The sequence below is a fragment of the Neopelma chrysocephalum genome, unplaced genomic scaffold (assembly GCF_003984885.1).
Source record: "Neopelma chrysocephalum unplaced genomic scaffold, ASM398488v2 Primary Assembly neopelma1_119, whole genome shotgun sequence".
In the NCBI taxonomy this organism is placed as follows: Eukaryota; Metazoa; Chordata; class Aves; order Passeriformes; family Pipridae; genus Neopelma; species Neopelma chrysocephalum.
Genome location: NW_020897781.1, coordinates 5,321,998 through 5,349,217, shown reverse-complemented (window position 1 = coordinate 5,349,217; position 27,220 = coordinate 5,321,998). Strand labels below are relative to the sequence as shown.

Genomic DNA, 27,220 nt, shown 5'->3' with positions numbered 1-27,220 from the left:
GCTCGGCGGGGCGCGGCTCCTGCTCTGGGGGGGTGGATGCCGGCCGGGGCCGGCCGCGCCCGGGCACCATGCACACCGTGCAGAAGGACACCACCTTCACCAAGATCTTCGTCGGGGGGCTGCCCTACCACACCACCGACTCCTCCCTCAGGAAGTACTTCGAGGTCTTCGGGGACATCGAGGAGGCGGTGGTGATCACCGACCGGCAGACGGGCAAATCCCGAGGATACGGCTTTGTAAGTGCCGCTCCCCGGCGGGCCGGGCGGGGCTGCCCCCGCTGTGCCCCGTGCCCGGGGAAGGGGGCTGGCCGCGGAGCTCCGCGCTGGGAACCCCCCGGTACCGGCGCTGCGGAGCCGCCGCCCGTCCCGTCGCTGCTGCGGAGCGCCGGCTGCTCCCGGGGCCGCCGAGGTTGTGCCCGGTGCGGACGGGAACGGGGAGCTCGGCCAGGACGAAGACCGGGCTGGGGGCTCGGGAGGGAGCCCTTCGTGATGGCCGAGGCCGTGCCGTTCGTTTCAGCACCTCCTCCCCCCATCCCACCGCCGTTTGTCCGTTCGGGGCTCAGCGCGGCGCTGGGATGCCCCCGGTCCCCGCATCCCGCCCGCAGCTCCCCTGAACTCCTCTGCTCCGGGGGGTTTGGGGAGAGCCCCACCAGCTCCTTAAAAAAGGCACGGAGAGGAGGTGGAACGGCAGGGGAAAACAGCTGGCACCAGCCCAGCGGGGGAACTGGGCGAGGGGGGAGCCCACTTTTGCATCGGGTCCCAGCAGCCCCTTCCCATCTTGCCATGCAAGCGAGGCTGCTCGGAGGGAGTTTAGCTCCTGATTCAAAATAGAACAATAAATAAACTCCACTTAGTGCCTGTTGCTGGAGTGTTTACAAAGCACTGTTGCTACAAACAAGGCTGTGCTTGATTCCAGGTGACCATGGCAGACAGAGCTGCTGCAGAAAGAGCATGCAAAGACCCAAACCCCATCATTGACGGCAGGAAAGCAAATGTGAACCTGGCGTATTTGGGAGCAAAACCAAGGAGTATTCAAACTGGTGAGGCATCCAGGAGAGACCGTCTATATTAGAATAACTTGTAAGACGAGGAAACAAGTTCCTCAGGCTGGATTCATCTGATCTGGTGCACACTTATCTATCCCCCATAGTTCCGATTGTTGGCTGAGGACGCAGCATAGTCCAGTTACCTCCCTTCCGTATCTTCTTACTTGTACCTGTTACGCTGGCGTTACACACCGAAGTTCATAGAACTGAGTTAAAGCTGTTTTTTTCCACGGCTGATCTGTTTGCCTGTTATCCTCTTCGTTAAATGGGAATTAACTCTAAGATCCATTTCATCATTCCGCCCTTTGGTTTAATGAGCACAGTACCCAGTGTGTAAAATAGTGCTTTTTACCCCATTGTCTGTTCCATAACAGCGCGTTCACACTGGTCTTTCATCTGAATTCCCATCTGCTCCTCGTGCATATGACATACGCATGTTAAATTTAACTTGCTTCTAAATGGGGCTCTGAATTTGCTCACATGCATAGCAGATAAAATGCATATACATGTGGTGTAATTATGCCTGCAAGTTACGAGTTGAATGGTACAATGGGTGCCATTCATTAATATTTCTTTTTTTCTGAACCTTTTTTTTTTAGGTTTTACCATAGGTGTGCAGCAGCTACATCCAGCCTTCATTCAGAGACCCTTTGGGTAAGTGGAAATGTTTCTTAACGGTCTGTTTGAAATCAAATTCACGAATCAACTTCCTCATTGTTTAAAATGTGTGAAAAAAGCCTTGGCCGTCAAGAGTGGACAGTTTCAACAGCTGTTGTTAATGTTCGGAGTACTTTATTTCTGGTGGAGATTTCAGAAGTTTTGTGCATTTGTCAGCTTTAATGTAATTCCCAAAGATCCTTCTTTATCCTCAGTAAATCGTAGTCATAATAAACCCAGTGCATTGCTCGCTGCTTTGCCAACTTCAAGAATTCACAAGAATTCAAATAAATGGAAAATAGTTTCTCTATTATAGTACTTAAGGTGTCAAAACAATTAAGCAAATTCTGTTCTCATGTTTCTCAAATAAGATTTTTTGCTTCCTCTGTGCTGTTTCCCACGTAATAACGCTTAGGATACAGTTTTATCCTAGAAAACAAATTGCATTGGAAACAAAGTCTGTTACTTAATGAAAGTAACATTAGGTCAAAAATTGATTTTGGACAGATGTTATACAAGGCTTGAATAGTCTGCAAAAGTGGGCTTTTGTCTGCTGTTTTCAATAGCTTATACCATCCCTACTCGGTTAGAAAAGTCCTCTTTTTATACATCTAATAGGATCTGGCAGCTGCTCGGCAAAAGACAAGTGTGCTTCACGAGAACAATAGTGAATGTCATACTGCCTTCATTTAACTGTTTAATGATTGATGCAGCTCTTTTTTTACACCATTTCAGAAAGTGAATATTGATAGGGGTTTTTTATTATTATTTTCTAAGAGCATTAAGGAAGTAGGTGCATTTTTTAAAGCTTCTGAGCACTGCTCTGTTGTGGGTTTTGTGTGCCTCTAATATAAATAGATGGGATTTTGGCCTTTGTCAACTGGGATACTTCATCCCTTCCCTGCTCTCTGCTCAATTTTTTTGGGGGGGGGTGTTTTGTTTTTTGTTTTTGTTTTTGAGAAAAAGAATCTAACAATAAAACAGAAACTTCCACTCCTCTGCCCTTATGGCTGAAGTTGCCAACTGCCTGGGTAATCTCATTCCGATGAGTTTATGGATATAAGAGGCTGTGTTGCCACAATAGTGCACACCCAGTGTACGTGTGTTGTGTGTGGTTCAAACATGCCGGTTTTCATGAGCGGTTACAGCTCTGCTGGAAAGACTCAAAGAACATCTGTCACGAAATGAAGAGTCTTCCTTTTTTTTTGGTGCAAGAGCCACAGTAATCTGCATAGACAAGATGCTGCTTTTTAGCAGCTCTCCTTGCATGGGAGGTAAAATAGCTTTCATAGCCCCCAGCACAGGCAGCAGCGGTACCTTTGGGATGTGAACTCGGAGGTTTTCCACATTGCACAGGGGTGCAGGAGAGAAGTTGACAATAAAAGCAGCCTGTGGTGAGTTCTGCCATGCATGCAAATAGAGCAGAGCAAAATGGTGAAGCCCATTAAGCTCCTGGTGTTGGCAGGAGCACCTTGCAGATTATCTGCAGTTCTGTGGGTGCTGTTCCTACCCCGCAGCCGCAGCTCTGGAAAACACAGTTGTTTTTTTTTTTAATAATTTGCTTTTGGTTTCACATACAGAGGAGTGTGGGATCGACTGATTACGTGCTCTTGGTGATCTAGACAGTTCCTGTTCCGGTTCTTAGGCATTGGTTTCATCATTAAACCAGCAGAGCTGCAGTTAGCACATACAGCACTATAAATTATTTATCAGTTGCCAAGAGACAGGAACCAGGAGAATGGAGGGTTGTAGGCAGGGGATTATATATCATTATTTGCAAGCATCAGTAAACAAGAATTTTGTTACATTCAGTCATTGCTGCAGCAGAATCAGTGGAAATGTGGGTTTGGCAAAATGTGGAGCCATTTACCTGAGCACCACAACTGGGGCTGCTCTGTGGCTTCTGTCAGGTGCTCAGTCAAGCAACAAAGATTGGCTGCCAGTTCCCTCTTTGTTTCATCAGTAGACCAACAGAATTTAAAGCCTGCCAGGCTCCACTCTAACATTCCCTTGAACCCACAATTTCCTTGGCCCTCTGTGGAATGTGAGGATAGATGAGGAGTTTATCAGGGTCTGTCTTTGGAAGCTTCACTGAATCACTGTTGCCTTTTTGCTGTGCACTGTGCAGAGTGGATCCTGACCTTTCCCAAATGAAGCTCAGTGGCTCATCTGCTTTTCCCATGGTGTGGGATGTTGCCTGGTTTTCCCTCCTGCACTTCTGTCTCTGCAAAGTGTTTGTGCCCAGGGGTTGGCATATGGTTTCCAAAGGATGATTGTTATGGGGCACTGGGTACTAGGTGTGTGAGCTGGACTTGGCAAGGCAGAAATGAATGAACAACCGTTAACTTCTGGGCAGTTAACTGAGAGCCAGGCAGCCAGTCACGTTCAACTATCAAACCACAAAATGCAGGTTTTGGTGAAACCTGAAATGAATGGAAACTATGAAAATTACCCAAACATCAGTGAGGGTTATTTATAAACTGAAGGCTTCCCCCCCAGCCCCAGGCACCCAAATGCAGCTGTAAATATTGCCTGGGCTATGCGGAACAGAAAGAGAAACCATGAGGAGCCTCTCTCATTCCTCCTGCTGTCCTGGCAGGGGAGGCACTCACATGGCAGACAGCACGGAGTCGGTAGTAAATCCTGTTTTGAGAAGGAGTTTTTGGCTTGTTGTAATCAGAGATCTTAACAGTAATGCAAGGCAAAGGATGCGTCTGTGTCAGGGTGACTTGGAGATCTGGCTCCTGAGTTTAGGGAAGCAGCATTAGGCCTGGGGCTCAGCCTGAGCTTACAGACTGCTCTTTGCCTGGAGGCACCTGGCAGTGCCACAGTGTGTCCCTGCAGCTACCACGCTTAACGTGATCAGGTGATGTGGCAGAGCTGCTTGGTGCCCACTTCTTAGTCCCCTCCTCTGGGACTCTGATGCTGGAGACAGGTTTGACTCTGTGCAGGGAGCGGGGATTCCCTGGTTCTCTGCTTTGCAGCCATGCTTGCTGCTCTGGACACAGGCAGCATATGGCAGATGCATTCCTGTGGCTGTGCCTCAGCAAAGGAGCTATCTGTGTGGGAGATCTACCAGTGACTGAGTAAGTGACTGAGCTCTTGGAAACATAAAGCTGTCTCTTGTAGCAGGATCCAGCTCTTTCCATATCAGCACATTGGATGTCATTACTCCAGAGACCCCATCCTTGTGTAATTGCTTGTTGTGGTGACCCCCTGCCTCTGGCCCACATTTGGTCTCAGGCAGCATCACAAAGAGTTAAATCTCTTTGAGTTTAAAATTTCATGCATTGATGCTGCTGAAGTTAGGAAGTGAAGAAAGTCCCTCTTTGTGTCAGCCCGCCCTCCCTTGCAGCTGTTTATCCTTAAAATTTCTCTATTGGGTTAAAAATAAAAGGAAGCAAACTTTCATCTTTTCTGTGGTTATGCTTGTAAAGCAGCACACGCTGGCCGTGCTCTGCTCAGCCTCTGTCAGCTGGCATCCCCCTGCTCCCACTTCCTACTGCTCACTTATCCAGAGCTGGGTGGCTGCAGGATCCCATCCCAAACCCATCCCGCTCTGCTGGCCACAGGTGGCTCCTGGGGATGGAGCACCCGGCAGCTGATGTTATCCTGTGCCAGTAACATGAAAGCTTTGGGGGGGATTTCCTAAAAAAATGTTCAAATCCAGTTTCCAAACGGCTTCAGCTGCTAGTGCTCGGGCATGGTGGCTGATTTTCAGACCAAATGCTTGCCAGGCGGAAAGAGATCCTTTATTTATTTATTTAGTGGGTTTTAAGCATAGGCACATATTTATAAGCAGATCAGATGGCTATGTGAATTAGCTTGAATGTCTGCTTCAAGGTGGCAAGTGCTGGTGTCAGACCCAAGGGCTTGGTGTACCGTTTGTTTTGGGTTTAGGTGCAGTTTGCTCATGTCCTGCTTGTAGAACAATACAAAAGGAAAGCTTGGTCTGATACACTGACCTTACACTTGGCTGTGTAAATGGTGTGCCAAACTCAGGACAGTAGTAGACCTGTTGCAAGGGAGAGACTCCGGGTGAAGGCTCTGAGCCATTCCTGCGCAGTCAGGGCACAGGCTGGTGTGTAATGGAGAGGCTGAGCTGGCTCTAATTTCGTCTTTATGGCACAGAGCTCAGGTTGTGCCATCTTCTCTGTGCGATTCCATTGCCTTCGGTGGATCTGTTCATCATCCTCCCCAGCACAAGAGCAGCCTCCTTAGCAGCAGCGACCCGAGTCCTTTCCCCCTGGTGCAGGAGCTGGGGAGTGGCAGATCCAAAATTCTCCTCTGCTGCGCTGGCTGGTGCCAGTAGTCCCAGTGTGGCAGATTGATGGACACATCTGAATTTTTGGAGCAGTCCAGCTTGTACTCGAGCTCGTCTTTCCTCTGTGCAGCTGTTGGCATACTGGTCCCTAACTCGTAGTATTAAGCACATGCCCAGTAATTCGAATGATGAATGCAGCCCTGGGCATCCTGCCTCTGAGCTGAGGGCACCAGCCAGGGAACCAGACAGTTGTTGTGCTGATAATTTGGTAGCAAGGACACCGGGTCACTTCTAAATATGACTTATGTGAAGAACTTGTTCCCCACAGATGGGAGCAAGCTACATACCAGAGCTAAATATACTGTGTGATCACAAAAGATGAAAAGTCATGGACCTCGGAGTTAAAACTGAGTCTCCTGTTTCTCAGTTTCCAAGTGCTGTAAACAGGATTGTGCTGTCCCCTGCAGTTTCCCTGTCGCCAGCTTTGAGCATTTCAGCTCTCCCGTGTCAGAGCTGAGCTGCTGCTGGCTCTGCTCTGGCCAAAGCGACAGAGGCTGGGAAAGCCATGCTGGATCCAGGCTCCCACATCCCCCCGTGATTCCAGGTTGCAGGAAGGTGTGGAGGGAGACATCTTACACGTCCTAGGTCAGCAAAGGCACAAACGGCAGCAGAGGTCACAAACTCTTAAACTGGAATTTCTTTCTTGACTGAGAAATTACTTAATTACTTGTTTTATAGTGTAGGCCTTCTTTTATCAAAAATAGATATTTCATTGCTTCTTCCATAGCTGAAGCATTCTACTTCAAAATACTTCATCTCTCCAAGAAAGGGTTTTTGATAAATCAAATGTGTGGATGGTTTTAATTAAAGGTCAGTGGAAGGGATCATGTGTGTAAAGAAAGAAAGTCTTGAAAATGGAACCAATTGAAAGTAGTCACTGTAGTGTATATTATGCCAAAACTTGTCAGGTACTTCAGAAGACTTTAGAAATGTTTCTGCCATTGATTTTCTCTAAACTGCAGAAGAAAACTGGAGAGATCAGTTAAAGGCAGAATTACTGGGGCTTCCTGGGTTAATCTATCAGAGCCTTTGTTTTTCCCTAGAATCCCACCAGGTTCCTCACACCAGTGCTGAAGGACTCAGGCTCCTGTCGTGCACTGGTGTGAAACAGTCTCTGTTTCTTCTGTTGGTTAGTTTCTGGTTTGGCTGTGCTGATAACTCTAAAGGGGAGGGCTTTTTCCTTCTCTGGATAGCTGACTAGTTGCGGATAAACTTCCTTGTGGCTTTTTCCTTGGTGCCAGATGGCTCTTGTTTCAGGCAGATGTTATCTCCTGCTACCTGAGTGTTTTTCAGCCTGCTTCTCCAAAACTATTTTTGGTCTGGCCCAGCATGCCTTTGTTTGGGATTATGGTTCTTTTTTTTTCCTTTTTCCTTTGGGTGTGGGGGAAGCAAGATGCAGAGGATAAAGCTGAAAATTGTTGAGCCTGGCTATAACTCGTGGTGGAGCTCAGCATGTTGATCTCAGACTCTTGGTTGAGCTGAGAAAAAGGATTAGATCTTTGTGAGGTGTACTCCCATCTTTGGTTTGCGAGCTCTTTTTTATTTCTTTTGTTCTTTTTTCCCCACTGATTGCAGTCTAGGACAGTCTGTTGTGACGTGTTATTCCTTGTTGATTGCCACTGGTGTGGTGATGTCTAGTCCCAGCAGGGAAGTAGGAAACACAGTCATGTACCTCTTTGCACACACTGCTGTGTAAATTTTCTCAGAGGGCCAGAGAAGGATGAGTAGAAGACAGACAGGTAAATTAGTTACAAGATGAGCAGAAATTGTGTTGATTGGTTTGCTATTCTGTGTTTGTGTTGTATTGCAGCAGGTGAGGATAAATGCCATGGAGCTTCAGAGTTCATCCTTGTCTGACTTTGAGCTGGCTGGGATAGCTGGCTGATGAGGCAGAACCCTTGACATTTCAGTGCATCAGCTTTAGTAGGGACATTCCAGGATTTGGAGGTTTGTCAGTGGTTGAAGCCCAGCCTCTGTCAGTGAATGGTGAGGGAAGGTGGAGTGGTCAGGACACAATAAATGTCCTGGTTTGCACCAAAGTATTGGTAGATAAACTCTGTGATCTCCTGCTGGAGCCAGAGTCCTTGTTGGCAGCCAGGGCCCCCTACCCTGGCCATGCTCCAGCCTGAGGAGCTCACCATGTCTGGACTGAGAACAGGACCTGAATTTCTCACATTTCTGCAGCCCGTCATTGTGGCTGGGGCCCACGTGATACCTATTGCCAAGCCTGCCTCGGCTCCACGCAGGTTTCCTTGAGGTGAGTGCTTCCTGGCTTGGGAGTGTCCTTGAGGAACGATTTCTTGGAGTGTGAGTTACCTCAGGATGTCTGCCTGCATCACCAGCTCTGAGGTGGTGCCATGGCACTGCTAATGCGAGTGTGGGGTGTGCTTCCAGGAGCAGCTTTTAAACTCATGAACCGCTTGAAAATATATCTTCTGATCTGTCATCCGGGCTATGGTTGGAGGTGTAACATCACTGGGGTAGCTTTCACATTGCTGTTGTGGACAGCTGTGGCTGTGCAGTGCCACCAGCACCGCCTGCCGTCACGTGCTGTGACAGTGTGGGTGTCCCTGTAGCAGCTAATGGGTCAACTCTAATGGAAATGGAGGCCAAATTCCTGGGGTCAAATGCCAGACTTTGTGCCTTCACTGGCAGACACAAAGGGCTCTGTTTCTTTTATTCTTCAAGGAATAAAAGGCTGGTCGTGGCGGTGGCATTTGTGTCCTGATCTCTGTGAGGCTGCCAAGAGCCCCGTGCCCCTCCTTGTTTCCCAAGTGTTTTTGTGATGCCGTGTCCCTCCTGACAGAGGGCTGCAGCTGTCTCCCACCTCTCCAGAAGTGACAAGACCAGCTCCCAGCAGGGCTGGCAGGGATCAAGGGGGTCAGGAACTCCCGCTTGTTGCTCTCCCAAACTCCTGCAGTTTGCAGGAGCTGCTCATGGCTCATGCGTAGGAAGTCCTGCACGATGGGAGAGAGCTGACAAAGTGCAGCTGAAGCACATTTTAGGTGTAAATGTGATATAAAATAATCAAATATATGAAGTGACTCTGAGATGAGAGCAGCTGACAAGGGCTCGTTCCTCTTCCTTGTCATTTGGGATGAGGTGTGGAGCACATGGCCATCTGACTTGTCACTTCTTCCTGGCTGCCTACCCCTGCAGAGCCACCCCTGCTCTGCAGCTCATCCTGGCAGCCCTGCAGCTGTGGTGGGGAGAACTGGGTGTCAGCAGGTTTCAGAAAGCTGATTTTTTTCAGCAGAGCCAAGGGCGCTGGCACCACAAACCTCACCTGATGCGTTTGGACATCTCCACCCAGGACTGCACCAAAACAGGCTCCTTTTGTTCTGTCCTCCATATTTTGCACAGCAAAAGCAGAATGGAGCCTGCGTCCCCTCTGCCAATGGCTCTGTGACCATCTCATTTGTTCTGTCTCCCCCCTGGCTGCCGGGGCGGCGTGGTGTGGTGCCACGGAGTTCGGAGCGTGGGCTGGTGTGGTGACCACGACGGCCCTCCTGAGTCCCTCCTGAGTCCCTCCTGTGCCTCTAGGCTTAGGTTTGACTGTGCTCGTTGTGTTTGGTGGCCTTTGCCCATGATTAATTGTAATGCCGTAAGCATCTCGTGCGTCTGCTGTTCACGGGATGACTTTGACGTGTGGTGGCCATGGCTGATCACTTGGTTGATGTTTTATAATCACACCCTGTGTGTTTTTGATGAAGTTCTCTTCTGGCTGGCAGGGCCCATCGTGGGGGATGGAGGAAAACTGCAGGGAGGGAGGGAAAGGCATCTTAAAACACAGATGTGACTCATCTTGTAGAAATTCAGAGACAAGTTTGCTGATTTCTAGAAAGAGAACTCCAAAACAGCTTGCTGCTTTTTTTTTTTTTCTTCTTATTCCTGAAAGATCATCTTCAGAAATAATGGAAGGGGGAGAAAATATTTTAAGATTTTCTGTGGATGCTAAATGTAGCCAGCAGAGAACTTCATTGTATTGCACTGGTTTGTTTTGTTTGTAGCTGCAAGTCATCAAAGTGACCTTACCTTGGGTTGTGTGTTTTTGTTTTGTTTTGATCGATGAGTTGCCATCTGTCCACCTAATTCAGAAGTCAAAACTGCATAATATCTTGATTGAAGTTTCTAGCTAAATTATTAAAATCCCACAGACCAAAAGAGCCTTCCCTTTTGCATTTACATTCCCTTTAGAAGCAGATTCTGGAGCTGCTGAGTGTGATTTTCTAGTGCAGTAAGCTATTGTGTGTGATGTGTGCTTGTGTATGCACTGGACTGGGATGTACTTCTGGAAACAGGGTACAGGAGTACTTACTGTCTTCCAAACTAATGGTGCTTTTCATTCCAAGTAGCATTGGTGAGCTGGAATTTTTCCTTGCTGAGGGGGAAAAAGTAGTGCAGGATATTGTGGATTTGCTGTCTGTGAGCCCATCATGGAGCTCCATGTAGGAAAGCAAAGCCAACATGCGGAGTTTCTCTGGGATGAGCTGGGAATGTCCACTCACCCACATCCCCCACATGGGCTGTGCCAGCTCTGAAGAGCAGTTGGGTGACAGCAAGGGACATCAAGGGGTTACCTGTGGAGCTGCTCAAACAGGATGATGCTCAGGCTGGATTGCTCCATCTCTCTCGGACTGTCCTCCCGGTCATTTGGCAGGGGCAGGCTGAATGCCTCTGAGCAGGAAAAGTGCAGGCCCCTCCTCTGCTCCTGCTGGTGGGTGGGTTTTAATGAGTCCTGAGAATTGTGGATTGTTTTTTTGTTACATTTGTGAAGTGGTTTTAACTTTATCGAGCCCTGGAGTACCAGGAAGCCTGGTAGTGGGACATGATGTGTAGGGAGAGGCAACAGGCAGCCAGAGGATCCATCACCAGTCTGGGATGCAGGCTGTTGTCTGAGCTGCTGATCTGCAAGGGGGTAGAGCAGGAGAGCAGCATTGCATCTCTGACTTATTTAAAACGAAATGAAAGAGAACAATCCCCCAGTGATGAGGCAGGAGGAACCCGTGGGTGGGACTAAGCCTGCTCCTCAGAAGAGGTGGCTGCTGCTGCTGCCTCATGTGAGTGTGTGACATTAAGTGCCCTTGGGCTGAACTGGTGCATAAGCTCCAGCTCTGACTCAGCTGTGCCAGCCTCAGTTTAGATCAGAGCTGAACAAAAACGGATTCAATGAATTTCTGCAGCCTCATCTCATTCTTTTTACCCACAGGGTGATACTGGGTATGGTGCCTTCGTGGACTGAAGGGCTGTGAGGTCCCTCTCTCTGGCCTTGAGAGATGGTCTTGCACTTAATGAGCCAAAGGTTGAGGTGCTTCTTTCCATTCTCCATCCTCCCTGGTGCCCTTGTCTATCAAAGGACTCTGATTTCAGGGGCAGTGTTGCTGTGTGGGGAGAGAACAGTCATTCTCTTATCATGCAAATGGCCTCGAGAAAAAACAAACTGCATATGGCAGTGGGAAAATGAGAGAAGACTCAGTTCAGATGAGCACTTGTTTGTGAGAAGCCTTTCTCCTGCCTGAGGAGCAGGTTAAACCATCAGCTGCTGGTTGTAAAGCAAATGGGAACAGCCCTGCAAGTGCTGGATAGGAGGGACCAGCCCCAGGTGGATCCCAGCTGTAGGTGGTGGCCAAAACTTGGGATGCTTGGGTGGAACGAAGGTGGTCGTGTACAGCCCTGTGCCTTGTGAAGAGCCCGTGGGAGGCTTTTAAAAGTGGTTGTGTTTGAAAATGTGCTGTCACACACATCCACACAAAAATCCCCAAAATATTTGAATCTGCATAAGCTCTCTGCAGAGTTTTGCTTGGGGTTTTTTTTTTGTTTACAAAAACGAGTTGGGTTTGGGGGCAGGGTGGCGCGAGCTCTCCAGAGGATGGCTTTGGTTTGTGCTGTGGCCTTACATGGCTCAGCAAGCAGTGGCCAAAGGGACCACAGGGTGCCCTTGTTGGTGCTTGTGGCTCTGATCTCCCACGGTGGGCCTGTGCCAATAGCTGGTAACAGTCCTCACCCCCCATTTCTTAAACAAGCCCCAGATGTGTCACTCTACACACAGCAGAGCTCTGCTGCACTGGGCTATGTGGGCTCACACTCTGTAGTCCATGTGCAATTCCCCATTTTTGTCTGGCCCATGGCAGTTTGTGTGGATAGACCTAAACCTTCAGGTTTGAGCAGTTTTTGCTCTTGTTTGAAGCCTGACTTGATGTGGCCCCTTTGGAAAAAATATCCCTTTCATTTTGCTGTTTTTTTTTTCTTTTCCTCCTCATTAGCAGTTTCTAGTACATTAGTGGGCACTCCTGCATTAATCATCTCCAGGATCTTTCTGCCTATGGACTTTAATTGACTGTGGCCTTCTTAAGCTCCTCTCAGCAGCAGCATGGCTGCCTCAGGGCAGGGGCAAAGTGGCTGGGAGAAGCAGTGCTTTAGGACCTGCATGGAAAGGGCAGCAGAGATGTGTCAGCTCATGGGCACAGGAGTGTCACTGCTGGAACGGACATTACTGGGGAGTGTTGCTGAGGGGAAGAAAACCAGCATTAATATCTCGTGTTTTACAACAAACACCCTGTAGCATTGCCCTAAACATCCAGTGTTATGGAAACATGGGCGTAAATGTGTGGTAACTGATAACAGCTCCCAGGCTGGAGGGCCCTGGGCTGTGCCAGGGGACGGTGGTCATCCCTGGTGGGACAAGTGGAGAGCAATGGGGTGTCCCTGGTGCTGGGAGGTGTCCCACAGGGGCTGTGGGTCCTCACAACCCTACACCCAGGTTTGGGTGGTGGGACCTGGAGGATATGGGAGGCAGCAAGGCTGGCAGGGGCAGGCAAGGGTGTGTGAGGGCCAGGTAGATGCAGCAAGCCAGTTGAGCAGGAGCTGTGTCATGGTCATCCAGGAAGGTTATTTTGGGAACCAGCAGCCTGGATAATGGGAGATACAAGTCGTGGGGACCAGGGTGTGTGTATTTGTTGCAGTCCATGCTTCACGTTGCACTACTTCCACCCTTGGGGTCTAGGAGTGTTTTGCTTTTCATCCCCCACCCCGAGCAGCACCCCTCGCTCGAGGGCAGCACTGCTGGGCAGCACCGTTTCTGTGGCTGACACACGTGAATTTGGGGGGGAGGAGGGGACGTGCAGGCTGAAGGGAGCCCAGCCCCTCACTGACTCTGTCCCTTTGCCTCCACAGACTCACGCCTCACTATGTTTACCCCCAAGCTATCATCCAGCCCAGCGTGGTGATCCCTACCCCTGTGCAGTCCATCACGTCTCCCTACATCGACTACACCGCCGCCAGCCAAGCCTATTCCCAGTACACCACAGCTGCCTACGACCAGTACCCCTACGCTGCCTCCCCCGCTGCCGGGTTTGTGGGATATGGCTACACGGGCACAGTGCAGCCCCCCATCACCGCCAGCAACCCCGCAGCACCCGCCACGGCCTTCGTGCAGTACCAGCCCCAGCAGCTGCAGCCTGACCGCATGCAGTGAGGGCCCTGCCCGCGCCTTCTCCTCCTAGGACAATCGTACCGTGGAAGGATACGACTAGGACAACAAAAGCAACAACAACAACTACAAAAAAAAAAACAATAAAAGAAACAAAACCAACAAAAAAAAAAATCACCCCGTCCCTTTATCCCCCTTATGTAGGTGCATATCGATACCTAAGCTATTTATAGTGTTGAGGGCGAACCCCAACCCTTGCAGTCTGACTGTGCTTATGAAAATGGACTTCTGGTAAGTTTTTTTTCTTTTTTTTTTTTTTTCCCTTCAATCTGGACAGATACTGTCTTGAAGGTGTTCTAAAAGTGACTGAAATGTTTCACAGGAAAACTACAGATTCTTGCACACATCGCGGTCTGCTTCCATCACCTGTGGTCTTCTTTCCGCCCCCCCTTTCCCTGTCAGCCCTTCCTTCCTCATCAAACCTGCAATCCTCTTATTTACTGGTGAGGTACAGAGGTACTTGGAGAACATGGAAAAAAAGCAATCTTATTTTTTGGTTGTACAAAAACTTTGTAATACTCAGAGATGCCTTACAGAAAAAAAAAAGCAAAAGAAAAACTATTTTTTAATATTTATTGCGATTTTATTCGCATGAGCTGTGAATTGCAGACAGAAGAATAGTAGTAAGTATCTGCCTTGTTTAATTCTCATTTTACTAAATTATTGTATGTAGGTAAAAGTTCTTAAGTAATTGCTGAATCACTTCAACATGCAAAAGGGAATATTGGCTTGAAGGAGAGCAGAATATTCCTTTAGTCAACGCACTGTACTATTTTCTTATCGTAATTGTTACTCTGTTAAGATTATCTCAAATTTAGGTATATTTTTAAATGCAAAAAACCAACCAAGAATACTGAACATTTTGTCTACTTTGGTAGATCTTTTGTTACAATGCTGCAACCTATGGAGACATTTACAGTATTTATGTAAAAGAGATTTGGGGCTGTTGGCCAGCGACTTTTAGAAGAGTGGAGCAAAAGAGAAAAAGGTGTTATGTCACTGAACAAATGGGTAAATGTAACCTTTTTATGCCTGTAATCCAACAGCCAAATAAAGGAAGAGAACAGGCGATGTAAGTTAAGTGCATTTCTACAAAGACAGCAATAAACTATTTTAACTTTTAAAATTACTCAGTGCTCTACGGTACCATGTTTGCTTGGCTGAAGTGCATTAGGGACTACTTTCCAACTGACCTGATCTGGCTACACTGAGCCTTCACCATGGGTGTGCTGGGGCAGGCCAGGAGTGTGTGTCTTGGGGCAAGAGCCCCTGCTGGCATCCTGACAGGCACTGCCTGGGTGCCACTGTCCCTGCAGCGTGTCCCGTGTGCCCTTACTTGCTCTGCCTGTCCCAAGTCACCTCAGGGTTTTTGAGCTCACAGAGCTGTGGGTCCCCAGTGCTGGTCTGGGGCACTTTCTCACTCTGTGCAGAGCAGAGGGTGGGAAGTGCTGCCATCCTGGTGCAGCTCCAGTGGAAGCAGAGACAGCTGGGATCAGATCACACCGCATAATCCTCAGGACACCACCTTCCTAATTGTTCAGTCTAAGAGTTGTTTTCCAAAGCTGAATTTATCCAAAAGTAAGTGGTCTGCCAAAGCCTTGTTAAGGGTGGGTTGCTGAAGGCCTCTCTGATGCTGAGGCAGGTGCAGCAGCAGTGAGACTGGCAGGGTGCTCACATCCCTGAGCCTGCTTTGCCTTAGTGAAGTGGCTGCATTGGACTTTCCCCAACCAACTTGGTTTTCAGATTTTGACAATTACAAAACTTCAAGAATCAGTTTTTAGAAGTAAATAAAATTATTCTATTTGATCATGCCAGTTATCTCGTTCATGTCTGTAAAGGTCATGGCAGGACTGGTGCCAGGAACTGTCATGTCTTTGGCACCAGCAAATGCTGCTGTTAAAGGTGATGGTGCCTAAAGCCATCCTAGGGAAAGAGGGTGCCATAGGATGAAAGCAGAGGCAGTTCAGCATTGTTTCTGATCAACCACCCTGGTGAACTGGAAGGCACACGGTGGGCATGTCTAATGTCATCAGTAGGCCTCAGAGTAAACAGCCCATCTGGATGAATGGAAACAGCTCATTCCTCCCTGGCTTGTATTGCGTGAGAATGCGGATCCTGATGGGGCTCTGTCCATCCTGCCCGGGGTTTTGCTTACAACCATGTGGGTGACATTTATTTCCTTTTTAAGTAATTACTTTCTGGATTTGCTGTGGGGCTGCCAAAGGAGTAAGAGCCGAGCGCCGCATCCAGCGCGGTGCTGGCGGGGAGCTCAGCCTGGCCCGAGACCTCCCTTTGAAGTGCTAGTGGGGCTGGAGATTATTCAGCAATTCTTCTTCCTCCCTGTCATAAGTCCTTCTGAGGAAGAGGGATGGGAGGATTTTGGAACTGGATGGAGGTGCTGGGAGCCACTGGCGAGCACTTGGCCCCAGCCCAGCAGCGTTGGGGTGCCCATCCTCAGGCAGTGGTGCCTGGCACTGCTGAACATCAGCTTTTGCCTTCACTGGGGACCCACATCTCCCCCAGTCAATAGGGACACACCAAAGCTGCTGAAAATCAATTTGCTGTTGAAAAAACCCATGTGTGCAGTGCAGTCTGAAGTGCAAAGAGTGATGATTTTCCATTTAGCTGTCTAATTTCCTGAGTGGTGGCCAAACTGCCAGGAAGCGAGGGCGCAGGCGGCGCTACCAGCACCCAGCCCGCCGCTGCCGAATGCCATTCCTGGATCCCGCTCAGCTTTGCTCCGGGCTCATTTCGAGAAACGGCCACATCAAAACAACAGCCCAACCTGCCGCCTTCCTGTGTGCGAGAACCCGACTGCGAAAGCGCGGCCGGGCAGAATAACGAGCTCCGCCGGGTGGGAGAGGGGCTGTGTTGGCAGGTGGTGAGGGAAGGCTGTGGCCCCTAAAAAGGAGCCCAAGCACTTCCTTGTCCCGGTGCTAGACTGGGAAAGTGGGAAGAGCTCGAAGGGTCGCTGTGTTGACTGAGTTAAACGCAGTGTATGAGCAGTGGGGTGTGGATGAGAGGTGGTGGCTGCCTGGCTCCTGACTGGTAAGGGTAGCACAAGGCAAGTGCTTAAATCACTTTGAAATTGCTTAAAGGTGTAATTTTTTTCTTTTTTTTAATGCATTGCTTGATGGAGCATCCTCTTTCACCTGCACCACGTGCCTGCCTTATGTTGTCCTGGCATGAAAGAAGTTCACCCCAGGCAGCTCAGCTCTGCTGCAGCCAGACAGAAGCCAAGGGATGGCACGAGGTGGGGGGTAATAGTGCTTGTTTTAAGAGCTTCGGTGCAGCAATGTGCAGCCACGGGGATGTGGGGAGGAGTGGTGAGGGCTGAGTGGTTTTGGCAGGGCACCCTCAGCAGCACCATCTGCTTGGCACAGGTTCTGGGGGTGGGACTGGCCTTGTGGGGCCAGACCTTGTCCTGGGTACATCCCCATGGCCGTGCTGGTGGCTGACACAGCCCGGGCCACCTCCCACCAGCTGTGCCCACATGCCCAGTCATTTGCATGACAAATTCAAATATTTTTTATAGGAAACGATCGCACCAGAGCTGTCAGGGGGGGCTTTGGCTTGCGTGGGCTGGAGCATGTGCAGCCCCTCTGCTGTCATGAGGAAATATCACCATAAATACTGGGGCTGGGGTCCTGGTCACCATCTGGACAAGCCCAGCCACAGTCCGGCATCATCTCCCGGCATCCCCTCCCTTCCCACCCCGCAGCAGCGAGCCAAGAGACAGCCCTGTATATACCCAGGCTGCCTGAGGAGCTTTGGCTGGTGCCAGACCCTCCCCACCTGCCCACTGTGGGAAGGGGATGGCTGGGGTGAGATTTCTGCCCTTCCCAGGCACTCCCTCTCCCTGGGGTGTCCCCTGTCACAGCGGCACAGCCGAGGGCTCTGCTGCCAGCAGCCGCCTGAACCTGCTCATGATAAGGAGCAGGGGTTACCCAGCACTACCCTCGCTGCCCCGTGTTATCTGGTGACATCTGGGGAGCCCCGAGGGCTCCCATCAAGTTCTAGAGCTTCGAAGTGGCACCCCCAGCCAGTGGCCATCCCCGAGAGGGAGCACTGGGGGCACTGCAGGGCACAATGGGCACTGCCAGCCCCCATGGCCCAGCTCCCACAGCCCCAAACCTTTACAGCTGAGAGGAAAAGGCTGAGCACAGGATTTATTTGCATAGTAACTGGGCTGCTGTTGGCACTTGCCCTTTAAAATAGAGTTCATAGCAAAATGTTTTTACCCCCTCACATACAGGGAATGCTAACAGCATCCCTTTCTTTTTTTTCTCTCTCTTCTGGCTGAAACTTGTTTTTCCCTCCTTTGTGCCTCTCTGAATCCTGCCAGCATAGAGATTCCCTTGTTCAGAGAGTAAAAAAAGAAAGGGAGGGGGGAAAAAAAAAGAAAAATAGAAAAACTTAAGCCTGGGATTAAAAACCATCACTAAAATAGTTTGAATAACAAAGTCAACTGACTCGCCGGGAGCCCGGTGAATGCCTGTCACGTATCTCCCGGGCAGGGTCATGTGTTTCACTAGATAGTTCCTGGAAAAGCTTCTGCTCAGCCCGATAGACCTGCGGCTGCTGATACAGCTGTGCCCGTGCCGGCCCCTCTCCTGGAGGGCTGCGGGAAACTTCCTGAAGGGGGGGGATAAATTGGGGGCATAAAGAAATCTTCCTTGGGTACCAGAGGCATTGGGGCTTCTTGTGACCCGAATAACAAAATGGTCATTGAGGCTTCTCAAGCATCAGTCATCCCAGCACCAGCACCCCGGGGCAGCAGCCCCCTCCACCCTTACTGATGTCTTTAGCAAGGGAATTTATGCTGGGTTGTTGGGTTTTTTTACCACAAATTTTTGCTTCGTTTTAGCTGCATAAATAATCAAAAAGTGGGACCTCGCATGAGGTAAAAGCAGAGGGTTTGTAAATTCCCCCTGGCAAAGCCCCCTCAGCCTCGTCAGACACATTGTGTGGGACCACGCAAGCAGGAGTGTGTTACTGGGGGGATTTGTACCTAAAACCAGACCCAAATAACTGTTGTTTTATCCTTTTGCTGACTCCAGCAGCACAAACCTGGAAACACAGAGGTGTGACAGGGCACAGCAACGGGGACGATGGCTCAGATAAGGGCACACAGTATGTGAGGGCAATTAAAGACTCAGATTTATTAGCTGTGTGTGCTCAGGAGGCTGATAGTGGTGATGAAGCAGTTGGAGATGGAAAGGTTAGTGATGGAAAGGTTAGAGATGGAGACACAGAGATGGAGAAGTCAGAGATTGTTGTCAGGAATTGAATCGATGAGCCCCCAGAATCCCAGGAGCCACATAAAGCTGGAGACCGTGGCCTTTTGTAAATCAGCCAGGAATATGTCTTGGTTTGAAAATAGCACTGAGCATCTTATTACATGTTTAACACTCAAAAGATCTTTTAAAATCAGACTCAGCTCACTTGAGTGGCTCCCGTTCAATCTCTACCTCTGGATAAACACAGGGGGGTCAGCGACAGCCGTTTGCGGTCTCTGGTAGCATCAGCTGCTGTGTTTGCATGAGCTGCTGACATGTGAGCATGTTAAACAAAGCTTGAGCTGTGCAAAATGAAAGTGAAATGAAATAAATAAATTGTACCATTAGTTTTCCATCAGCTGGCTTTAAAATTAGCAGGTTTTAGACAAAAACACCGTAGAACAAGCCCTCAGGGGAAGAAAAACCATCCAAAACCCACATCCTACCTTATTTTCAACAGTGTACACTACTCTGTATTTCATGCCACTTTAGTAAGGTAAACCAATTTGGTTTCCTTTTTCCAGTGAATTTTATGTGTACAAAAACATTTGTATTACATACATTATAAATCTGATTAGAAACATGTATCTATGAACAAACACATGTTTTTTATCAATAGCTGTGTGCATTCATATATATGTGTGTGTGAAAGAATACGTATGAATGCCTTATTTCAACTGATATATTAACTTTTATTTCACAAATCCTGGCTGCTGAAGATGCCAGGTGAATCGCAGATTGGAAGATAATTTAAAATGAGGAGCATAACATGACAGCAATGCAACAAAATTTAATGGCTGGTAGCACGAGCTTGCCTGGGGCAAAACCATGTCCTGGACTGAGCTCAGGTTTCAGTGGGCTGGGAAAAACAGTAAAAAGATCCCGTGGTGATGTGAGAGCCACGGCTGGAGATGGGCACTCACAGTCCAGGGCATCCCCCATCCTCTTGCCCACTGCTGCCATACACGCCCAGGCACTTTGCCTGTGGGTGTCTGTCTGTCTGTCTGTCTTTCTGCATTTCCATATGTTCTCTTCAATCAGCCAACCATGGGCACTTCAGCCTCAGTCTGCTCAGTCCAGAACACAGATATTTTGGGCATCTGCAATCTGGATGAAAGCACCAGGCCTGCCAGCAGCTCTGTATGGGCTTGAATGGAAAAAAAAATTAAAAATATCCCATCGAGCTGGGTAAAAGGCTGCCAGGGCACTGCCAGCGCCTGCCCCGGCCCCTGTCCCGTGGGCAGGGAGCAGCCCCAGCCCCAGCACTGCTCTGCAGTTGCCAGCCGAGACAGAGCCTGCAGGAAGGAGAATAAATTGAATCCAAATGTTTATACCATTGGCACTGTCCAGATCATGTGCCTAGTGAAGCTGAAGAGCACAGGAATATTTTCTTATAGCTGTCGAATAAACTGCTAGAAATGGTTGCTGTGCAGAACATCCCAGTGTGGTGCTGCAGGAGGCTGGGGCTGAGACCTGCTCAGCCTGATGGATGGATGGATGGATGGATGGAGGGACAGAGGGAGGGAGGGAGGGAGGAAGGAATGGATGCACAGAGGAGTTGGGCCCGTGTTCAGAGATTGGGCCAAGAGCTCTGTGCACGGGTAGTGGGTTTGGGGACAGGTGTGGGGTCTCTGTGCAACTGAGGCACTGCAGATTGTGGGCTCGGTGGGGGTCTTGGATTTCCCCTCTCCTCCTATGCACACACGTGCACATGCACACACACAGAGTTAACTCTTCCCATCCTCATCAGACATGCTGAGCTCTGCATGTGCAAGGCCCCGAGCTCCAGCACAGCCCCAGCTCCCATGGGTGTCTGCAGCATGTCCTGGATGCTGCAGGTCAGTGTACTGAGATGCTTTAAAAAACCCTCACCCCAACCCACCAAGTGCAGCCCGAGCCTGTGCCCGCTTAGAGGTCCCAGCATGGTGGTTACAACAGGCTTACTCATTTCTCCAGTGAGTAAGACTGAAAGGGGAGCCCCACGGGTGTGGGACCAGGGGCTGATAAGGAGCAGCTCCCTAATCTCCAGCCCCAGCAGCCCAGAGGACGAGGGTGATAACTCACAGGAACCCTCAGCTCGCAGCAGTGGGGGTGCTGCTGTCGGTTTGAGTGTTTGCAGAGTTGCACCTCCTCACCTCAGGAGGGCTTGTCTGCGGTGTTCCATCCCAGACCAGCACTCCCTCGCCCTCCCCTGGGAGCCAGTGGGAGCTGGTGGTGGTGGCAATCCCAGGGCACACACCCTGGGCCACTCGCTTGCCTGTGCACATGATGCCCCTGTGTTCCTGGGGCACAACCATGGGGAAAAGAGACTACAGGAGGCAGCATCAGCATCATCTGATCAATCACCCTGTTTAGAAAGATCCAAAGTTTAGAAATTGGAGGTAGGGAAGGTCCTCAGCTGCCCCATGGTCTGGGTGACACCAGGAAGCCAGGAGCACAGCGAAGTCTAGCACTCCCCTGATTCAGACCTGGGTTGGGATTTTGGCTCAGATACCTGGTTTTTATCTTGGGGAGCCACTGAATGGGCTGTCTGGGTCAGGTCTGTGGCTGTTCCTGCCCATCAGGCAGCACCCAGCACTGCTGCACCGCCGGCCCCACATCACTGCCCCCAGCTCACAGGGACCAGCCCCACTGTCCCCTCACCGGCCCCCACGTGCCAAACTGCACATGATAAGCTCTGCTCCAAAGCACATTTTTGTCAGAGGGTAGCAAGATAAAAATCTTAAAATAGCTCACCATGACATTCGTCAGGGTCTGTGCCACCGCATTTCCCACATGCCGCCGTCCTCTGTCCTCCCTCCCCGGCTTCAGCCGTGAACATTCCTGGGGGAAGGCTGGGTTCCTGAAATACAAAGCAGGACACGTGCAGAGCTGCTCCTGTCCCGGACCATCACGGTCCCTGGGCAACATGGCACTGAGCATGACATGGCACTGCCAGCGCTGTGGGGAAGAGTCTGCCTCTGCTTTTGGGGTGCCCCCAGTCCCACACGCCCCCTCTGCAGGGCCCCTATCCCCATCCTTGGCTTGCTGCAGGGAGCACCAAGCCTGCTCAGTCTCTCCGAGCCTTTGGCTCTGACCAAACACCACTTGGCCAAGTCCCCAGCAAGGGAACAAAAGCAGAGAGCCCCAGAGACGGGCCAGGGAGCTGGGGGAGGGCACAGCTCCCTGCACAGCTCCTCTCACATGCTGGAAACCAACTGGGAATAAACATGAACCACCCCCTCACTGCCTTTGCCATTCCCCACTCCTGGTGCTGCTTAGGGACGCTGCCAGGGGGAGGACTGGGGGAGCTGGTGCCAGCACCTTCTCCTGGAAAGGCCTATTTCAGCTCCAGGTCCTTGCAAGGTGAACCCACTTCTTTAACTCCTCTAGTGCCAACTGGCCAGTGCCATGCCCTGGCCATGGTCCCTGGGCTCTCACAGTGCTGCCAAGTGAGTGGCACACAAAGCTTTAGCCTTTCCCAGCTCTTAGGCACACGCTCCAACTCTCCCTTATTTTGTGTTTAGTTTTGGGCAGCCAATATCACGTCATATTTAAAGGCACAGTTTCAATTCATATCTATCTTGATTTTTTTTTTAATGAAAAACAAGATTAAAAATAGTCATCAGAAAAAACAAACATTCTAATGCCCACACAAATTTTTCCAACAAATGCAAAAATGCCCATGAGAGCAACTGCTTTTAAGTGTTGAAGAATTGCAGTGGAGACTTTGCAGCGCAGACATTGCACTAAGGAAATGAAGCATTTTATACAGAGAGGAAAACATGGCCCAGGTGCTACCACACCACAAACCCCAGCTCCTTCCTGCACCCAGCTCACACCTGGCTGGTGGCAGGTGGCCCTGCTGGGATTACTGGGAAGGTCCTGCTGGCATCACTCGGCCATGCCAAGGAAAATCTTGCCATGTGCTCTGCCCTGCAGTCACCACAGAGACCCAGCTCCCACCTGCACCTGGGAGATGGTCACGACTGTCCCCAGCTCAGTCTCACCTTCAGTCTTGGCTGGTCACCGTTCAGATCTGAGCATGGGCTGTCATGGCACACCAGGCTCATTTTTTAATTCATGATACTAATTTTTTTTTCATTTACGAGTAGTAAAAGCAGCTGAGCTCACTCCAACTAGGTCACGGCCCTTGAAAGAGTATTTTTGCTCCCACCTTGTGGTACAGATGGTGGTGAGGGCTTTGTCCAAACTCCCAGAGGCACATGCTGCCTCCTCTCCCACACCCCACAGGCTCCCACAGGGTGGGTGTCAGCAAGGCAGGATGGTGGCATGAACCCACCAGCACAGCGGCTCATCCCCTGCCACAAAAGGTAAACATGTGAGGCCGAGGCCTCAGGGAATGGCCAAGTGCCTCTGGTTCCCCTGTGTGCCACAGGAGAGAGCCGGGCTGGGGACAGGTGAGTCCCGAGCTCTCAGGGATGTCACCTGCACCAAGGGACCCTGGGGTGCAAGCTGGCCCTGAGCTGAGGAGCCAGCAGAACCCACATTGACTTGAACTCAACTCTGCAGGCTGAATGGGGCTTTTGGGGGGTTGTTTGGACTTGTGGAGGGTTTTCCCCAGCCTCCGTGGCCTCGCTGACCTCCCTCAGCAGCACCAGCAAAGCCCAAGGGACCCACATGTTTTTTGGGGCAGGAGCAGCGCAGCTCAGCAGCTCCCTGATGTGTTTGGGATGGGACTGTGGGGAAGCCCAATGCAGGAATCAGTGGAATTGACCCTGTGTGACATTTGCTGTGTGGAAAAATCCAGGTTTCCCTGTCAGCAGTTGGGTCATGCCAGCACCAGCAGCTGCCCAGAGAGGTAGCCCCGTAGGAAGGGGCTTTGTGCTGCACCCCCAGTTGACCACAGGGCTGCAGAACCAGCAGGGATCTCTCCAGCACAGGGCAATGGCTTGTCTGAACCCCACACCTTTTTTAAAAGCTGATTCACCCCAGTTTAACCAGCCCCCTGCATGCCAGAGCTCAGCTGCCTGCTGGGCTTTCTCATGGTGTGGGGGCACAGAGATGCTGAGGTCGGGGGAGAGCTTGGCTCAGCGGAAAACCACTCTGGAGAGATGCAACCTGTCTGGAAAACAAGTTTTTGCTGCAGCTCCGTGTGGGCAGAGCACAGGCAGTGCTGCTGCCTCGCACAGCCTGTGCTGCAGGAGCACACAGCACAGGTTTAGCCGCATCCCCACGGGAATGGCAGCGTGTGGCAGCATGGCATCACCACCCGTGTGGGAAAGGCTCAGCTTTGTCCCCTCTGCACCCCTCAATTCTGTGTAAATGCTGACAGGGTTTTCTGAGCAGTGTGAAATGCACATCTGCTCATGCAAAGCCGTGGCCGGTGCCGTGGTCGGGAGCGGGCGGCTGGGCAGCAGGAACCTCGCACGGGTGCCTTCTCTGCATGAACCAGGCTGCCAGCCTGAACTTTTGGCCCGAAAGTGCTTCCTGCTTCCAAAATAGCCACTCTTGCTCCCCTCCTTGCCCAGAGAGCCCGGGCTGAGCCTCAGCCCTCAGCCTCAGGTAGGCAGCGGGGGGAGCGCCTCTGTGGGTCACCCAGGGAGAGCCCCTCAGCCCCTGCAGCATCCTGTCCTCGGCAAGCTCACAGAGATAAGGCTGGAGGATGATCAGTTCATGCTGTCATCAAGACAAAATAAAGCCCGGCTGCTTCCAATACCGTTTTTTTCCTTAATTGCTCTGTTTCCATGTGCCTGTGTACGCCCTGCTCTTGCCAGGAAAGCTAAGTACTGATCATTGTCAGATGGTTCACACAGAGGTTTCTGTTTTGTTTTGTTTTTGCAAGGATCCGAGATGATAGGGGGAGGGAGAGAACTTTTGTCCTCTGCTTAAAATAATTCAAGAGGTTTCCACTGTATACAGCCAGGCTCAAGTAGACATTTGCATAACAAATGAGCTTCTCCCCAGTTTCAGCCCTGGGTGACCCCTGCGGCTCTTGCAGGAGGTGGCTCCATCTCCACCTTCAGCTTTAGGTTCATCTCCATCATCTCCATCATCTCCATCTCCCATCCCAGCCTTGGGCATGGTTTGCCTCTTGGGAGGGCAGGGCATGTAGAGGGTTGTAAGTTTTTTGCACTTTTGTCAGTCAAGACTCTGTAAACAGCCTCTGGAACATTTCAACAGTAAAACATTTGCTTGGTGACCAACAAATAATTCCAGACGTCTTTTATTTTGCTGTAAAAATGCCACAAAGCAGCTGACTAGTGGAGGTTTCTCTCCAAGCTAAAGCCCATTGACAGCAGGACCAAACACCAACTTTTCTGTCATCAGCAGAAATGGCCTCTCTGTGCTGGGTGTTCTCCACACAGCGATGCACAAGCACAAGCACAAGCCTGAGAGCCTGCTGAGGTGCAGAAAAATCAAGCAAAGCCCCTGGAAGTTTCATAGGATTTTTGTTTTGCCCCTGAGACAGATTAACACCTTACTAGTTCAGATGTATAAATTATTCCAGTAGTTCTGCTATTGCTATTCAAACAGATTTCCTTGCAGAGTGTTCCAGAGAGCACCTGTGGCCGTGGCTGAGGTCATGATTTCCAGCCCAACAAGCAGATAAAACTGCTGAGAGAGCCCGTGGCCAGAGCTGCTTTGCAAAGAACCACGTCACCTCAGCCCCTCTGCTTAGAAACTGGAGGAATTTTCCAGTTCCCATTCTCCTTCTGGGAGGGAGAAAGTGGGGGAGTAAAGCTTACGTACCTTCTTGTAGCTCTGCAAGGCATCAGGAGGGTTTTCATGAGAAACTGAGTGGAAGCAAATGCTATCAGAGTCCAATTGGCCCATCAATTATACCAGAATATCATACTGGGCAGAAGGGAAGTCCTAGCAATCTTGCAACAGCTTCTTTAGACAATGACTGAAAAAATGTTGCAGTTACTCATTTTGAAATGAATTTCTGTATGGGTTAGATTTTTTTTGCATGACATCACCTTGTGGGTACACAATTAAAAAATAAATCCACGATCAGTCAGAAACCATCATCCCTCTACCCCTGCACTTCTTCTAGAGTAAACTCTGAAATCTGGCTTTTTTATATAATTGGAATTATAGAGCAAGACTCCAGAAGCCTTTGTAACATTAAACATCCACCCTTTGCACCAGGTCCTTGTGCCTTCTGGCAGACCCTGAAATCAGGGAGTCCCTTCAGCCCCCACAGCTCCAGGTGGGAGGGCACAAGTCCCTCCTCCTGACTGTGCATCCCAGTGGGGGAGACGCTGCTCACAACCCCCCGGTCCCCCCAGGGCAGGGCTGAGGGCTGAGCTTGGCTGGCAGCAGGAATATGGCTCTGCCTGGAGACCAGACAGTAAATGCTTAATATAAGGTTTGAGATTCAACCAACCTGAGCTCCTTACTTTCCCGCAGCAAACTCAAAGTATCACAAAGTTCCACAGGGAGGTGCCAGGTAAAATCCAGGAGAAATTCTCCTGAGTAATTTTTCTTGCCTCTGTGGAACTGGGACTTTTTTTGGCGGACCCCAGCAGGCTAGACCCATGAGCACCTCTCCTCCATGTGTTCCACTGTTTATCCTCATCTAAAAGGAGCAGAGCTCCAGGCAGGGCTCTCCTGCAATCCATGGTGACTTGGCAGCACCAGTCTTGGCCTCGAGAACAGGTTTGAATCACAGCTTTTTTTCCCCAGATTTACAGCAAACACTGTGTGTTCTCAGGCTCCCCTCACCCACCTGCTGCCTGATGGCTTTTTCAAACATCAGCCTGAGATGCTGTTCCCTCCACCTGTATCACCTGACCACAAAACCATCGTCCTTTACATGCAACCCCTCCCCTCAATCTCAGCAGCAGCAGCTCCACTGGGCACTGGCAAGAGACACCAAAGTGCTTCTTAACGCCCGGGCTGGCAGCCTGCACGCTCCAACAAGGGCAGGACAGGCCCCCCCCAGGCTCACTGTGGCTCACAGTCCAACCTGCCTGGCTGCTTTGGGTTTCATTCAACTTGATCAAAGCCTCAGAGACACCATATGGCTCCCAGGGATGTCCCGGGGGTTTGGTTTGCAGCACTGGAGTTATGGCTGGCAGAGGCAGGGGAGCAGCTCCCCCTGTGCTGTTCCTGAGTGTCCAGGGGTCAAAAATAACTCTGATGGCAACCAGGGTGTCCCCAGCACACATCACTGCCCAAAGTGTGGGGATACAGGGGAGGAAAATACCCAAGAGGATGCTGTGACACTGAGCGGTCACTCGGAGGCCTTGGGAATTGCTCTGGAGCCAAATAAAACCAAGCACCAAAAAAACTGAGAAGGGCAGCAGGACCGAACTGTCCTCCTGCCTGTTCCCATGCTGGATGGCACAAACAGAAATCCTCATGGCTGCAAAATGTTCCTTGAAACAGCCTGGAGGGCAGAGAGGAGGGTGGTGCTCTGAGACCCCCCTGGGAGCCGAGCCTGGCACATGGATCCTCCCATCCCCAGGACAGGTGCC

At 50.4% G+C, this 27,220-nt stretch overlaps 1 protein-coding gene across 1 annotated transcript; it reads left to right on the top strand.

Annotated features, from left to right (window-relative positions):
- The first annotated feature begins 6 nt into the window (after nt 1-6).
- RBM38 (RNA binding motif protein 38) lies at nt 7-14,644 on the top strand. The gene is made up of 4 exons (XM_027697226.1): nt 7-236; nt 916-1,039; nt 1,645-1,699; nt 13,200-14,644. Exons 1-4 carry the CDS (start codon nt 69-71, stop codon nt 13,498-13,500), a joined length of 648 nt encoding a protein of 215 aa, XP_027553027.1. The 5' UTR covers nt 7-68; the 3' UTR covers nt 13,501-14,644.
- The last annotated feature ends 12,576 nt before the right edge of the window (nt 14,645-27,220 follow it).